Raw genomic sequence first — 15,851 nt, 5'->3', positions numbered from 1 at the left:
CCATTTTAAATCACTACCACACACGTCATTAAAAAATCTTGTGGCCAAGACTTTTTAACTTTTATTTAAGCAGACAAAGACTCTTTAACATTAACAGATCTCTTTTTTTAGGTGCAACTGGTTAGAAGCACACGTCATTAAAACAGAACAGTTAAATACTAGAAAAAAGACAATAAAAAGTATAAACCCTTGTGCTATCCTAGGCACTTTAACATTGGGAGTTGGGTCATCTAGACCCACTAGACAGTGCTCTGAACCTTTTTTCTTCAATGATTTGTGATCTTCACTAGTGTCTATGGATTACATGAAATCCTCTTCAACTTTGTAATGGTAGGGAGAACACATCAATGTAGGGGTGGGGTCATAGGATAGCACAAGGGTTAAACATACAGAACCAAGATCATGCCTAAGACTGGCAGTGAGCCCCACCAACCCAAGGTTGGAGTGGATGATGCACTGATATACCTGCTGAAGAGGGCAGACCCCTCCCTGGAAAAGCCAAAACACCACAGTGAGGATCGTGTTCTTTGACTTCTCTCCAGCCTTCAACACCAAGCCGAGACTGATGAGGGAGAAGTTAGGGAAGATGCAGGTGGATGCCCCCCTGGTCTCGTGGATTGAGGAATACCTGATAGGTTGACCACAGTTTGTGAGACTGCACAGCTGTGTGTCTGACCCCCTGATAAGCAGCACAGGAGCCCCTCAGGGAACCGTGCTGTCCCCCTTCCTATTTACCACCTACACAACTGACTTCCAGTACCACTCTGAGCTTTGTCACCTCCAGAAGTACTCTGATGACACAGCTGTAGTCGGGTGTGTGGAAAATGGACGGGAAGAGGAGTACAGGAGCCTTGTGGAGTGTTTCGTCAGGTGGTCTGGGGATATTTACCTGCAGCTGAACATGGCCAAAACAAAAGAGATGGTGATTGATTTTAGTAGGAGAAAGTCTCCGCCCTCCCCAGTCTGTATCGGATGTAGAAATTGTCTCGTCCTACAAGTTCCTGGGCGTCCATCTGGACAATAAACTTGACTGATCAAAGAACACTGAGGCGCTCTACAAGAAGGGCATGAGCCGACTTTACTTCCTGAGGAGACTCAGGTCCTTCAATGTCTGTAGCAGGATGATTTACATGTTCTACCAGTCTTCACCATCTTCTTTGCTGCAGTGTGCTGGGGTGCTGGCATCAAAGCAAAGGACGCCAACAGACTGAATAAACTCGTAAAAAAAGCAGGGTCTGTTATCGGCTTCAAGTTGGCCAATCTGGAGGAGGTGGTGGGGGACAGACTACTGGCTAAACTGGGGACCATCATGGACAATCGCTCCCATTCCCTCTTCAGAGAGTCGGACAAACTGAGAAGCAGCGGTAGACTTATACACCCCCGCTGTGCTAGAGAACAATACAGGAAGTCATTCCTGCCATTAGCCATTAGATTTCACAATTCATATGGCAGACTTGGATGTACATAAGATTTTTGAGAGTTCTAGAGTTTACGCCTGTTTATTTTTCTTTTCTTCCCTGTATATTTTGTGTCTTGTATTTATTGTATCTTTTATCACTTATCTTATACTGTGGTGCTGCTACTACATCTAAATTTCCTTTCGGGGATTAATGAAGTTCATCTCATATCTTATCTTATATTAGGAGGAGTTGAATAGTTTATCAAAAAGAGTACAAAATTGAAAAAAAAAGTACTGTTCAAAGCACTTTTAAAATGTTTCGAAATCATGCAAAAAGTACTAAGAGGAACTTAATTCCACAGCTTCACCTCAGTTTGTAGTGCTCCAGGCAGAAGATGCAGCAGAACTAAAAGCTTATTTCACAGAATTGGTCCTAAAAGGAGCTATAAAATATAAAAGTCCCTTGAACAAAGAAGAATGACTTCTTGACCTTTCTAGAAGAGAATTTAAATAGGTTTCAACAAAGCCAAGAAGGGTTTTGTGGGTTATCAATGAGTGAGAATACCTTTGTGTGTTCAATGAAGGTCATTCCATTCCGGTGTACTGTTCAAAATGAAGAGTGTAATGACTACAACCTCTGATGTCACCAGCATTTTCCTCATACAGTAACACATCTCCATCGCAGCATGACAATGGACGGTCCCGTTTTTTCTAGGATCTGTACACAATTTTCGGAAGCTGAAACCATCCCATTTCTTGCATGATTCCCAAACTCTTCCATTTTGTTCTGATAGAGCTGACAGTTGACTGTGGAATATTTAGGAGCGAGGGAATTTCATGACTGGATTTGTTGCACAGGTGGCGTCTTATCACAGTTCCACGCTGGAGTTCACTGAGCTCCTGAGAGCGGTCCATCCTTTCACGAATGTTAGTGAAAACCACCGGCATGCCTGACTCATGGTTTTATACACCTGTGGCCAGACCAAGTGATTAGGACACCTGATTCTGAGCATTTGGATGGGGGAGCGAATCTTTTTGATAACATAGTGTAGATCAAAAGATGATCAGAGTGGGACATTAAATTATGCAAATTTATGCTAAACCACTGACATAAAAAATGTTCATGTTTTAAATATCACCACCACAGATGTGGCAGCATTCACAACAGGCCTGCATGTAGAGAGCAGCTGCTTCGGGACATCTTTGATATTTTACTTTAGCAAAGAAGACAATCAAAGATTCTGAACCATTTTTTTAAGGAACTAGAAGTATTCATACTTTCTTAAATGCCACAAAATACTAAACATTTTTAATGAGAGTGCATGTGGACATGTGGCATTGTGAGTTTGAGATTAACCATGACCCTTAAATGTGCATTCTGGGGGAAAAAAGAAAAGCAAGAAGTAATCAAAAAGTTTTAGAATCCTTTCATTTTGATTAAGGAGCTAATTTACCTGCTCAGCTTAGCGCAATTCATCTTGATTCTTTATAATGTCAAAAATGTAGTCACAATAGACACAAGTCATATTATTTTATTCAATTATTTAGTTTATTTGGTATTTGGCAAGCTTTATATATTTAAATTCATACAATTTTGCAACATTTCTTTCCAGAGGGGAGGCAAAAAACTATTTCTGTAAAAAAAAGGCAACAGTGGAGCCACTCAAATAATTATCTTATGTCCCCAATTCCTCCAACAACTAATCTATAGTTCCAAATCTCAGTAAGTGCCTCAAACTGTCACAGTGGCTTAAAATGTCCATAAGTGCCCTAAACTTCTGTAATCATGTCACACATCATGGGGACCAAAGATTTTTATCAAACTTATCAAACAATAAGGACACAGTGATCCTCAAGACAGAAATGTATTTCTGTATTTCAACATAAAAATGTATTTCTTAATTCAAATTGTTGTGAATCAGGAGCAGACAAAAATAATGCAGTTTGAAAAAGAGCATATTAGTGTTGTGGAAATTATGATGGGGGGGCGGGCCACAAGCTTCTTGTAAACTAGCTGGAGTATTGCTACCTGATCGGTCCCACCTACAATACTTCCTCTTGTTGCCAACATTGCAACAATTAGGTAATTTGAATTAGATTAGCTCCCGTAATTTGTATATTTTTTCACATTTGTTATTCTAAGATGGTAAAACTCGTAATTCATTCATAAATGATTAAAACATAATATAACATAACAAAGTTCCCGGTCACAATTCCCGACAGTTCTGCCTCCTCTTTGATTGTCTGAGCAAGAACTCTGTGATAACAAGAATTGATATTTTCTTCATTAACTGGGAGCACCACTGTATAATCAACTATTGATGTTATTACAGACAGACAGCACAAATCTAAACGATGCAAACATTCGAAGACAAACTCGATTGGGTAGCAACAGAGGTAGCAACACAGGTTTGTTGATTTTGCCTAAAAACAGCATATTCATAGTAAAAAGGACCACTGGGATAGCTTTGATAATAAAATGAGCGGAGTGGGTCTTTAATTTCTACTGCCAAAGTGCAAATATTCAATTTGATTTTTCTAACAAGTGAATTCATCTTAGACTCAAATCAAAGGCATACGATTATTTCTTGTCGATCAGCTGTGTCAGAATCTCAGTAGTATTTCATTTTTGGAAGCACGCACAACATTTCAAAGAGGAGGTTGGCTCCAGTCAGAGCTGTGTTTCCTGTTTGAAGGAAAAAGGCAAAAGAAAACGTTTTTGGGTTTTTTTAAACATACAAATGAAAACGGTGATTTAATGCTAAGGAACTTCAGAAGTTACCTGTTGTGTCATACGGCGGCGACACTTCCACAAGATCACATCCTACAAGGTTCAGCCCACGACAGCCCCGGATGATCTCAACGCCCTGAATTCAATAAGAAACATTTTTACTATCCAAGAAAGACCCCCTGCACTTTACTGCATGATACCTGCAGGATTATATGCAAAAGAAAGGAATTTGCATGCTAGTTTTTGTCTTGCATATGTCAAATAAAATAGAATTACATTTTATTTGAATTTTCAGAAATTGAAAACATTTAGGGGGCAAGAAAGATGATCTGTATACCACACCTACGAAATCTGAAGCAGGGGCTGCACGGGGGTGTAGGGGCTTAGACACCGCTTTGAATCCCAGCTGGACCCTTCCAGTGTGGAGTTTGCATCTTCTCCTCGTGCGTGTCTGGGTTTTCTCTGGCTTCCTCCCACAGTCCAAAAATATGCTTTATAGGTTCATTAATTTTAAGTTGTCCTGTGGTGTAAATGTGAGTGTGTGTGTGGTTGTTGCACTGCAATGGACTGGGGTGTATCCTGCCTTCACCCAACAGTGACTGGGATAGACTAAAGCAACCCTGTGACCCAGATGGTAGATGGATGGAAAATCTGAACCAGCAGCTCCAGACCTGCTGTGGAAAATATGATCCATTTGGTGAGACGTGAATTCTAGCCAAACCCAAAAAGTTCCTGATTTTGACACCAATATAGAGGCTGCGGATCCTTTTCATAGATGTATTTGGTTGGTTTAGAACATCCCAAAGAAGTCTTCAATCGGAATGCAATCTGGGGATATAGGAAGACCAAAATGTTGTCTTAGATGACCCAACCCTTCCATTGACGTGTTCTCCCTACCACGACAAAGGTGGATAAAGGTGGAAAGATTTCATTTAATCCATGGACACCAGTGAAGATCACAAATCATTGAAGAAAAAAGGTTCAGCGCACTGTCTAGTGGGTCTAGATGACCCAGCTCCCAATGTTAAAATGCCTAGGATAGCACAAGGTTTACAGTCTGACTCCAATCATCTTTTGATCTATTTTTAAAGTGCTCCCTGTCATCTTTTAATAATAATTATGCCGTATTTAGCCAAAATAACCAAACCTGTGTCGTTTTTTAGGACAATTCAGAGATACCAAATAACTTAGAAAGCATGTTTGTGGACTGTGGGAGGAAACTGGAGTGCCAAGAGAAAAACCCACGCATGCACAAGGAGAACATGCAAACTCCACACTGAAAGGACCCAGCTGGGGTTTGAACCAGGGCCTTCTTATTGTAAAAAAGAGCACCAATCACTACACCACTGTGCAGCCACCAGTTTTTTTGGTACCTTTAACAAAGCAACACAAAAGGACAATGTTCCATTAATTGCCTGATATTTCTCCCCCAATAGAGCGTGCCATGATAAAGAGATACTGACTGATAATGTCACTGTCATTCACTTCAGCCACTGTTTCGTAAAGACATTCTTGGTTCTTGCTTGTCTGAACATGTAGGAGGGGAGTAGTGAGCCTTCAAAATGTCAGAATAGCAGATTTTCCCCTGTCTAACGTGTACCTGTATGGGTGTGAGTCCTGCAATCTCTGGTGTTCCAGTTCCTGGTGCAAACCCTGGGTCTAGAGCATCAATGTCAAAACTGAGGTAGACCGGGCCGCTGCCCATCTGAGCCCTGACCTCCGACATAAGAGGGGCTAGGGATTTGAACCAACACTCTTCCACCTGAACCACACGGAAACCCTGCAGAAGTGAAAGGATGTTTGTTCAGAAATATACATGTTTAAACATCTGGGACATTGACCTGAGTCATCCTAAAGTAAAGCAGGCAGGAACTCAAGTCTTAATCTTTACTTAGGCCTCAGTCACGTCCACCTGCACGAGTGCTGCGGGTTTTGGGGTTCTCTGGGCCCGTGAAGAGTCGTAGACAGGAGCGGCTGCATTTTAACCCTTGTGCTATCTTAGATGACCCCACCCTTACATTGACGTGTTCTCCCTACCATGACAAAGCTGGATAAAGGTGGAAAGATTTCATGTAATCCATGGACACCAGTGAAGATCACAAATCATTGAAAAAAAAAGGTTCAGAGCACTGTCTAGTGGGTGTAGATGACCCAACTCCCAATGTTAAAGTGCCTAGGATAGCACAAGGGTTACAGACTCTAATCATTAGTAAGGTGCTTGTACTGGCTCCTTACAGACCACACACAAGCTAGCTGTCTGACTGCGCACTTCAACGGCACTAATGGGTCCCCTTTGCACAGTGCGCAAGGTTCAGAGGGGTTAAAATAATGACAAATCTGTACGACATGCCTGCATCTCACCTACTTCAACCGTACATAATGTTTAAGTCTTCACTACGACTTGTTGCCTGCAGCATGCTGGTAGAAAAAAAAATGTGCATGACACTGTGCTCAACACGCTCACCAGGTGGTCTACGGCCTGAGTGCCCCCAAACAGGTTGGGCCATTTTTTGCCCACAGACAGCCCATAATTCACCTGTAAGGGCAGTTTTGACCAAGAATTGAGGCTTATTTCTTGTTTTAGAGCAAGGCTGGCCAACCCTAGTCCCCAAGAGCGTCAACCCTGTCTGTTTTCCTGCTCTCTCTGGACTGCTTGATGCTGACAAACTAAAGTAAGGTGTGTTCAGCCAATCAGGATGAGAAATTACTCGAGTCACTGATTAGCAGATTTCATCTTCCTGTACTTATGATTTTGTGGTTGGAAGACAGTAAATATGACATCACTACCAGTTGTTATTTTAATATACATTGACGATGTGTGGCAATAGAACACTTATTTTCAGCGGGTATAAGACTTGGACTTCCATAAACTGACATCTGTTGTCAGGTTCTAACAGTTTGATCTGAAAGAATTTCTGATTATTTTTTTTGGCAGAACTGCTTGATGTGTGTCTCCAAACTGTCAGTGATACAGCATGGTAGTCATACCTGTGCACGACTCCATTCATACGAATCTGCAGAGTACCCAGAACCCCGCAGGCCAATCTGAACCACCCTCTCACAGTTCAGAAGCCCCTCCTCCACACAACGTCTGAAAGGAGTCCCATGGCCGATCTTCTCCCCCAGGACTACATCGCTGGTGTCAGCGTGAGCGTCAACGTGCACCAAACCCACCGGGCCATACCTGATAAGTCATCAAATAATGGGAATAAGTGTATTGAACAGGAGGGCATTGTGGGAACTTGAAAGCATCTATGATGATGGGAGAATGCAATGAAACTTATGATAGCTTCCTCATCTATGAGAAAAACAAAGGCTAAGAATATAAGACAACTTTTCAATAAACATTTGTTGCCATGGAGATCACATTTAATTGTAAAAATAGTCTTGTTGTTTTCAAGGATGCATTGTCCAAACCAGTCAAAACAAAATTTCGTCCTCACATAACATGTCAAATCTCAGAGAAAAAATGCAAAACATTAGTCTGTAAAAAATAAAATAGTTTTATCCTTTAACATCAGATCTTTAGCTCCAGTGTTGGCATTCTTTCGACAATCATAACTCAATGCTGTTTACATCAATAACATAATTCCAGCAGATTCTGAAACGGAGAAATGCAGCCTTGCAGCGATATGCAACACTTAATGTTAAAAATGTGCTGCAACATTCACAACGAATACAACGATTCACGTTAATGGCGTAAACAGTCACAGTTACAGTGTGTCAAAGGGAATGTGTTATTCAGGTGTCACCTTTGAAGAATTAAAGATTCCAAATTCAAATTCAATTTGTGTTTTTAACACGTTCTTGTGGCATTTTTCTGATGATGGAGGACATAAACAAAAAATTTAATTTTTAATATCTGCGGATTTCTTTATTCAAATTGTTGTGAATCAGGAACAGATGAAAAAATAGTTAAAAAAGACCATATTTTTGACGTAGAAAATATGCTGGGTGGGCAACAAGCTCCCTGCTCTGAGCTCTCAACAACGAAGAGGGAAGGAGGGAAAGCATGGGGGCAGGATTGCTCCACCCAACGGTCCCACCCCCCAACTCAGAGGTGAATTTCTAATGAACTACTGCTGCTCTGCAGAAACTATCTCCTTTAAAAACAAAAGGTTTATTGATTTTGGCAGCAAAAAAACTGCCTAATCAGAAGATCACTGGTAACGCTTAAAAAAATTGAATAAAATATGATCAAAGTGGGACTTTAATGTCATTTATTAGTAGTGCAAAAGCTTCATGCTAAAAGGTTCACTTACTTCTCAGCAACAGCTTGGAGTATTGGGTATGCAATTGTGTGATCCCCACCTGCACACATCAATATCTCATTTAATAATTTTGCCAAAAGCTTCTTTAAGTATTAGGAGCTCTTAAATTCAGCTTCTCTTTGACTTTCTGGGATTCTGAAGAAGACACTGAGGGTCTGCGTGTTAACTGACTCTCACCCATTGTCAGCGGGATGCAGCCAGTGCTCAGGATCTTTCTATAGGCCTCCTTGATGCGCCTGCAGGTGTCCTTCAGGTCATAAACGTTCACGTTTATATCCCCTATGTCAGCGACAACAAGGGATTCATAAGGGGCCGCTCTGGTCCCGCTATTGTAAGACCGCAGCAAGGCAGACTCGACTCTAATCTGCCGTGGACCGAACCTGTTAAAAAAAAAAAGTAAATATTCAATGAAAGCTGAGAAAAAGCCACATATTGCCAAAAGAAACTGCTCTGTGTGGATACACATTTTTTTGGCTTGCAGGTACACTGAAAAAATTTGGGACGGATTAACAAATCTGTTAAAAACTAAAATGTATCCAGATTTTAGTTTTACGTGGAAAAACATCTTAAGTTAATTATGATAATAAACTTTCATCTCAATTACATTTAATAAATCTCCTGATTTTGTTAACCAATTCTTATATTCACAAAACTAAATTTAGCAATAAATGTCCCAATAGCTTTGATTTGTTGGCCCAAAATTAGATTTGACTTGCATTCCATTTCCCCCAGTACAAACCAAAAAACAATTAAAACAGTTTTTGCTTTAATATAATTCTGAATGTATCCCCACTGGCGTTTACTTTAAACAATTTACAGTTTAATGTTCTTTATTTACAGTATGTCATCTGTGTTTGAATAAATAAATAAAAGCAGGAAAGGCTGACAGCAGTCTGAACACAGACCAAAGGTTCAGAGCTCGATCCGGACCAAATCAGCGGGCTGGGTCCGGAACCAACGGCTTTCCAGTCTGAATGGTCGATTCTTGCATTTACCCCTCAATTTTTCTCAAAACTTTACCATGTGATCGTCAGTAGTTCAAAGTCCAAAACACATCTTTTGCGGAAACTACTTTGTAAACAAACGTTCAGTCAGAAGTATGAAAAACGGCGTCGGCACCTGGCCCCGGGCCGGTTGGAGGTCCCGGTGTCGATGGGGACGCCCACGAACGCCGCGTCCAGCCCGTCTGCGGACTCCCGGAACGGCAGCTTGGCCATGGTGGGGATCCCCGACACCCGCGCCACGAACTCGGCGCTCGGCGGGACATTGAACCGCTTCCCGGAGCACTTTCTGCTCGGAGTCAGAGCTTTCCGAGGAGAGGAAAAGGACAAAAAGTGCGCCGCTGCAGCGCTTTTTAAACTCAACTTATTCCAACGTGGGAACATTCTTCTCTGCATTGACTTCTTGGTTCTGAAGCGGCGGAGGGGGCGAAGTCGACGCTTGAGAAGTTCCTGGAAAACGAGGAGTCATTAAAGGCATAGACGCATAATAATAATAATAATAATAATAATAATAATAATAATAATAATAATAATAATAATAATAATAATAATAATAATAATAATAATAATAATAATAATAATAATAACCATTTTCTTTTCTGGATCATCAGTGAACGCTATAAAGTCTCAACACTGATGAACTTGAAAACAGAAATGATAAGCCTAAAAATGATTACATTTTATCATGATAAATTATGATTATGCCTTCTTTTTAAGCAAAAAAATCAGCAAACCTGTATCATTTTCTAGGACATAATTTCTGCATTGAGCAGTAGTAGTTCATTACAAATTCATCACCTCTGAGTTGTGGGCGGGACTGTTGGCATGGAGTAAGCCCGCCCCCTTCCCCATTCTCCATCTGTTTACAAGATGGCTTACAGCCTCCATACCCCAAACCAAACATTACCGGTGCAACAAACAAGGCCAGCAATATTGGAGCTATCCAGCCGTACAGTTTGAAGCCAGATGCCAGCTCTGACGAGGAAACAAAGACGTACGTGGATCTGGTCTTGGACAAGTGGATGCATCAGAAGGAAGCAGAGCAGGGAGTTTATGGCTTGCCGTGGTCAGGCATGTCCAAAGTCCAGCCCTGGGGCCAAATGTGACCTGTGGTCCAATTTCCCCTGGCTCGCAGGCTCCTGCCATAAAATCGATGACATGCGACTTCTAGCACTTGAGAATTGTGTGTACAACTTATTGATTGGGATTGGCTAAATTACGTTATAAGTTATTGTGAACCTGTCAACCACCAGGCCAAATGAGGACAAACTTATTTGTTTCTGCAATCAAAACCACAATTATTTGCACTTCTGTTCTGTTGCCACGTTTTAATTTTAGAAGTTTAAAGCGAGCATTTAATAGTGAATAATATAACAATTCATATACGTAGACCCAGATTTTATGTTAACAATTTTTATTTCCACACAGACTTTTTCTTTATTTTATTCCTGGTCTTGTAATATGAGATTTGCAGTGATATTGGTAAAGATTTGTTTAGATGTATTTCTGTTTTATGTGAGGTATGAATAAAGTTTTCATTAATATTTGGTTTTCATTTATTATTTATTTATCTAATTTATTATATTGTTAGTTCATTCTAATTTATTGATGGATGTTATAATAAAAGTTTAGAGAATGCAGACCGATTGATTGGCCCTCACACATTTTCATCTGACCAAATCTGTCCCTCTTTGCAAAAGGTTTGGACACCTCTGCTGTACTTACTTGTACTTACAGGCTTTTTCTAACAGCCTTTTTGCTTCTGCTCCTGATTCACAATGATTTGAATGGAGAAAAACTCAAAAATGGAATTTTGAGCTTAAAATTCTTTAGATATGTCATCCTTCAGCAGAAACACGCCATAAAAACATGTTAAATACACTGAAAACATTTTTTTTTTAAATCAGTGAGTCTTGAATGATGAAGCAAACGTCCCTGACCTCTAAATCTGCACCTCATAGTGGTGAAAACAAACACCATTAACCAATTATTAGTTATACCATTAACTGTATATGAGAACTGAACAGAGTTCCAAACATGAAGGATCCACTGGTCCCAAAGGTCAAAATCCCATAGACTTCAATAAAGAAATATAAAGATATTACTGTCATTCTATTTGTCAGAATTACCATTCTGGGTCTGAAACCTTTTACATCATAACTAATTTTTCATGTTTTTATTTAGATTTGGTTCATAGTTTAAGGCAGCCCATGTGGGTTTTGGGTAACGACAGTCCTTTCCTTATTTCATGTTAAAACTGAATGAAATTTGTGTTTCAAATTGGCATCCTCCTCCTCTCTTTTGGCACGTGTAAAAAAAATTATTTGACAGTTGTCTAAAAATGTGATTATGAACTTGATGCTCCAGATTTGTGTGGGAGGAGCTACTGTCAAAGATTTTTAGCCTCATCACTACATAAAAGCATTGACCATGTATCTATATGTCTCATAGATGGAAAACAATGCATGACTAACATGTCCTGTCTGTGTCACTGATGTCATTTTTTCGTGTCTATTATAAATTGAGACTGATTAGCTGACCTCAGACAGGTGTGGATCAGCCAGAAGGAGAAAAGGTTTTTGACCGCTGGTGCGGGAAATGAAGTAATAGAAGTCAAATCCATTTTCAACAATAGAAATAATAAAGGAACAAATTAATTGCTAAGTTGATTGGAGTGAAAGACTTATTTCGTCCGTCGTACAGGGAAACAGCAGCCCAGTTGGCGCATCAGCCAGGTCTGACGTCACACATCTCAGTAGCTCAAAGTCCTAGAATTTGCTAAACTGGTTCTAGGCTTTTAGCTCCAGATCACATCATTTTTCAGAAATCCCCAACAAAATATTAAAAAAGGACTTAGTTGCACAGAGTTAAAGGAGATATTTGTTTGTTGAGTTTGCCTTCAGTCAAACCACCTGGTAAATATATGTCTCCCCTCCTACACAACCCCATGCTTTATTATTGATATAAATTTCAAATTTTTCACAAGAGAGTTGTTCACCTTTCAGCATCTCCTTTCAGGGGTTGCCACAGCATTTCAGCTTTTACTGATTCGACAGGAGGTTTGACAGAGATTTTTATTGCCAGATGCCCTTACTCAACCCTGTATTTTATCCAGGTGGAACCATCACAGGGGATTACAGACTCTGTGCCCCCTTAATTATGGCTACATAGTTAAGCAGTAGTGTGGAGGCTATTGCCTAAGGACCCACACTGGATGAAACTCATTGCATCCCTTGGGAAACGGACCTTGGTTTCCCATGAGGCAGTCCTACATTCAACCAACTGAGCCCTCCTGCTCTCTTCTGCCAGAACATCTGCAGCAATTTCCATTTCCATCTTGTTTTCCTATTCTTTTCTTTTTTTGTGGGGGAGAGGGGGTGCTCCTAATAATGTGTAATGCGTTTTGGGTTTTTTTTTACAAAGAAAATAAACAATTTAGCCCTTCGGTCGCAATTGAGGATTATTCAGCTATTTGGCTTGCCATACCTCACGGCGCGCATGCCCACTGCCCTCTTTCTGAATCCTCTGGGGAGGCTGGGGTGCGAGCGACTCAGCGAGCTGCGCGTGACCAGAGCAGCGGCTTCAGTCTTCTGCCTCTGCACATTGCAGACTCACGCATCCTCAAACTTGTCTCATTACATGACATAATAACGACGAGTGACCATGGTAAGCATGACTATATAATTTCTTCTAACAGAATTTTTGAAGATGAAGGTGCACTATGTTGGTAAATTGGCAATCATGTTTAATTTGTACAAGATTGTGTTTTATATTTTTAGATTGCTGTATTTTAGATCTTAGAATTGTCAAAACACGAATTTTCTGCAACTGCAATAAGAATGTGCATTTACCCTGAACGATATTATACTGAGTATTTATGCAGACGCCTAATCTTCTTCTACACAACTAAATCAGCTTAGACGTCTTCTTCTCTTCACCGGGCTTCCATTCATTCGCCAGTCTGGTTGCCCCATTTGTCATCCATGTTTGTTTCATGTTATATAAATTCTCTGCCTTCAGTTTTTTCATGCACAATATTTGCAGATCACTGTTTATCAAACAAAAAACATTAAAGCAGGACATCTCAACATCGATAAAAACAACAACACAAAAAATGCATTAATCTCCTTGTAACTGTGACTGCTCCTATGGCTGTGGCTTTTTGAGCACCAACACTCTGCAACATGTCTGACCTAGATATTCCTTCCTCTCCCCTGTTATCCTCTGTGCAGACCCCACTTCAGTGTTGCAGCAGAATTTTCTGAAAAAAAATAAAAATGCCTTCAACATATTTTGATCATAACAAGAGCGGGAATGACAAGGCTAAAGAGATTCTTTTTAACAGAATGTAAACATTTCTAAAAAAAAAATACATTTCTTCTTTTTACCATTTTACTTCTTCTTCCCAGCGTGAGTGTATCTCAGTCCACGTCGGTCAGGCTGGTGTCCAGATTGGCAATGCCTGCTGGGAGCTTTACTGTCTGGAGCATGGAATCCAGCCTGATGGACAGATGCCCAGTGACAAAGCTATTGGTGGGGGGGATGATTCCTTCAACACCTTCTTTAGTGAGACTGGAGCTGGCAAGCACGTCCCTAGGGCGGTGTTTGTGGACCTGGAGCCCACTGTTATTGGTAAAGTATTGACTATTGGCGTCACTGTTTTCCTGTGGGTTTTATTTCGATTCAACATCTTGACTGGACCCATCTCTTTAGATGAAGTGCGCACTGGGACCTACCGACAACTGTTTCACCCTGAGCAGCTGATCACTGGTAAGGAAGATGCTGCCAACAACTACGCCCGTGGACACTACACCATTGGTAAAGAGATCATTGACCTGGTTCTGGATAGGATTCGCAAACTGGTGGGTTAATTTTAAGGATATGAAGCTAACTCCCAATCTGTATCTTACTGGGTTCGATATGTTTCCTCAGGCTGACCAGTGCACTGGTCTTCAAGGCTTCCTGGTGTTCCACAGTTTTGGTGGAGGCACTGGCTCTGGTTTCACCTCTCTGCTGATGGAGCGCCTGTCTGTGGACTATGGTAAGAAGTCCAAGCTGGAGTTCTCCATCTACCCAGCTCCTCAGGTGTCCACTGCCGTGGTGGAGCCCTACAACTCCATCCTGACCACCCACACCACCCTGGAGCACTCTGACTGTGCCTTTATGGTGGACAACGAGGCCATCTACGACATCTGCCGCAGGAACCTGGACATTGAGCGTCCCACCTACACCAACCTGAACAGGCTGATCAGCCAGATCGTGTCCTCCATCACTGCCTCTCTGCGCTTTGATGGTGCCCTCAATGTTGACCTGACAGAGTTTCAGACCAACCTGGTGCCATATCCACGTATCCATTTCCCTCTGGCCACCTACGCCCCCGTCATCTCTGCAGAGAAAGCTTACCATGAGCAGCTTTCAGTGGCTGAGATCACTAACGCCTGCTTTGAGCCGGCCAATCAGATGGTGAAATGTGACCCCCGCCATGGAAAGTACATGGCTTGTTGTCTATTGTATCGTGGCGATGTGGTGCCTAAAGATGTGAATGCTGCTATTGCCACCATTAAAACCAAGCGCTCCATCCAGTTTGTGGACTGGTGTCCCACTGGCTTCAAGGTTGGCATCAACTACCAGCCGCCCACTGTAGTTCCTGGTGGAGACTTGGCCAAGGTCAAGAGGGCGGTGTGCATGCTGAGCAACACCACTGCTATTGCAGAGGCCTGGGCTCGGCTGGACCACAAGTTTGACCTGATGTACGCCAAGCGCGCCTTTGTTCACTGGTATGTGGGTGAGGGTATGGAGGAGGGAGAGTTCTCTGAGGCCAGAGAGGACATGGCGGCTCTGGAGAAGGATTATGAGGAGGTTGGAGTCGACACCGTTGAGGGTGAAGGAGAAGAAGAAGGAGAGGAGTATTAAAAGTGGTACCCAGGAAATTCAGCAAGGGTCCTTCACATTTTCCAAACTGCATCTTTCTGCTCAGAGCTGTGATTATTGCATGGCAGTCTGGATCCTTTCAAAATAAAGTTGTTGTAATGTGAATGCATTTGTGTTGTTTATGCTCATTTCTGGGTAAACACCAACACGTACAAAAGTGGAACACATTAGTTTAGGACTTTTAATAATAATAATAATAATGGATTGGATTTATCTGCGCTTTTCAAGACACCCAAAGCGCTTACATTATGTCCATTATTCATTCACTCCTCATTCATACTTGGTGATGGTAAGCTACAGTTGTAGCCACAGCTGCCCTGGGGCAGACTGACAGAGGCGTGGCTGCCAGTTCGCGCCTACGGCCCCTCTGACCATCACCGGGAGCATTCATGCACATTCACACACCAGTGGAGCAACACTGGAGGCAAGGAGGGTGAAGTGTCTTGCCCAAGGACACAACGACATTTTTGGCTGGTGGGAGCAGGGATCGAACCGCCAACCCTTCGATCATTGGACGA

General features: G+C 41.7%; 2 protein-coding genes across 3 annotated transcripts; one reads left to right on the top strand and one right to left on the bottom strand.

The window, feature by feature from the left end:
- Nucleotides 1-3,558: 3,558 nt before the first annotated feature.
- agmat (agmatinase (putative)) lies at nucleotides 3,559-13,929 on the bottom strand. 2 transcript variants are annotated; one of them, XM_004070900.4, is made up of 9 exons: nucleotides 13,791-13,929; nucleotides 13,596-13,663; nucleotides 9,521-9,852; nucleotides 8,579-8,781; nucleotides 8,393-8,441; nucleotides 7,119-7,314; nucleotides 5,731-5,910; nucleotides 4,182-4,266; nucleotides 3,867-4,085 (listed from the first exon to the last, which is right to left on the bottom strand). In XM_004070900.4, exons 3-9 carry the CDS (start codon nucleotides 9,796-9,798, stop codon nucleotides 4,012-4,014), a joined length of 1,065 nt encoding a protein of 354 aa, XP_004070948.1. In that variant the 5' UTR covers nucleotides 9,799-9,852; nucleotides 13,596-13,663; nucleotides 13,791-13,929; the 3' UTR covers nucleotides 3,867-4,011. The 2 variants fall into 2 exon arrangements, with proteins under 2 accessions (XP_078805940.1, XP_004070948.1); XM_078949814.1 differs by lacking the exon at nucleotides 5,731-5,910 and having other exon boundaries at nucleotides 3,559-4,085.
- Nucleotides 12,916-15,442, top strand: LOC101159587 (tubulin alpha-1B chain). Its single transcript, XM_004070901.5, has 4 exons — nucleotides 12,916-13,068; nucleotides 13,812-14,034; nucleotides 14,116-14,264; nucleotides 14,335-15,442. The coding sequence occupies exons 1-4, from the start codon at nucleotides 13,066-13,068 to the stop codon at nucleotides 15,313-15,315; spliced, it is 1,356 nt and encodes a 451-aa protein (XP_004070949.1). The 5' UTR covers nucleotides 12,916-13,065; the 3' UTR covers nucleotides 15,316-15,442.
- Nucleotides 15,443-15,851: the final 409 nt, after the last annotated feature.

This window comes from Oryzias latipes, chromosome 7 (genome assembly GCF_053564925.1).
Source record: "Oryzias latipes strain Hd-rR chromosome 7, Olatipes_Hd-rR_3.1".
NCBI classification, from domain to species: Eukaryota; Metazoa; Chordata; class Actinopteri; order Beloniformes; family Adrianichthyidae; genus Oryzias; species Oryzias latipes.
Note: the sequence above shows the minus strand (reverse complement) of the source record. Positions and strands in the feature narration are given on the sequence as shown.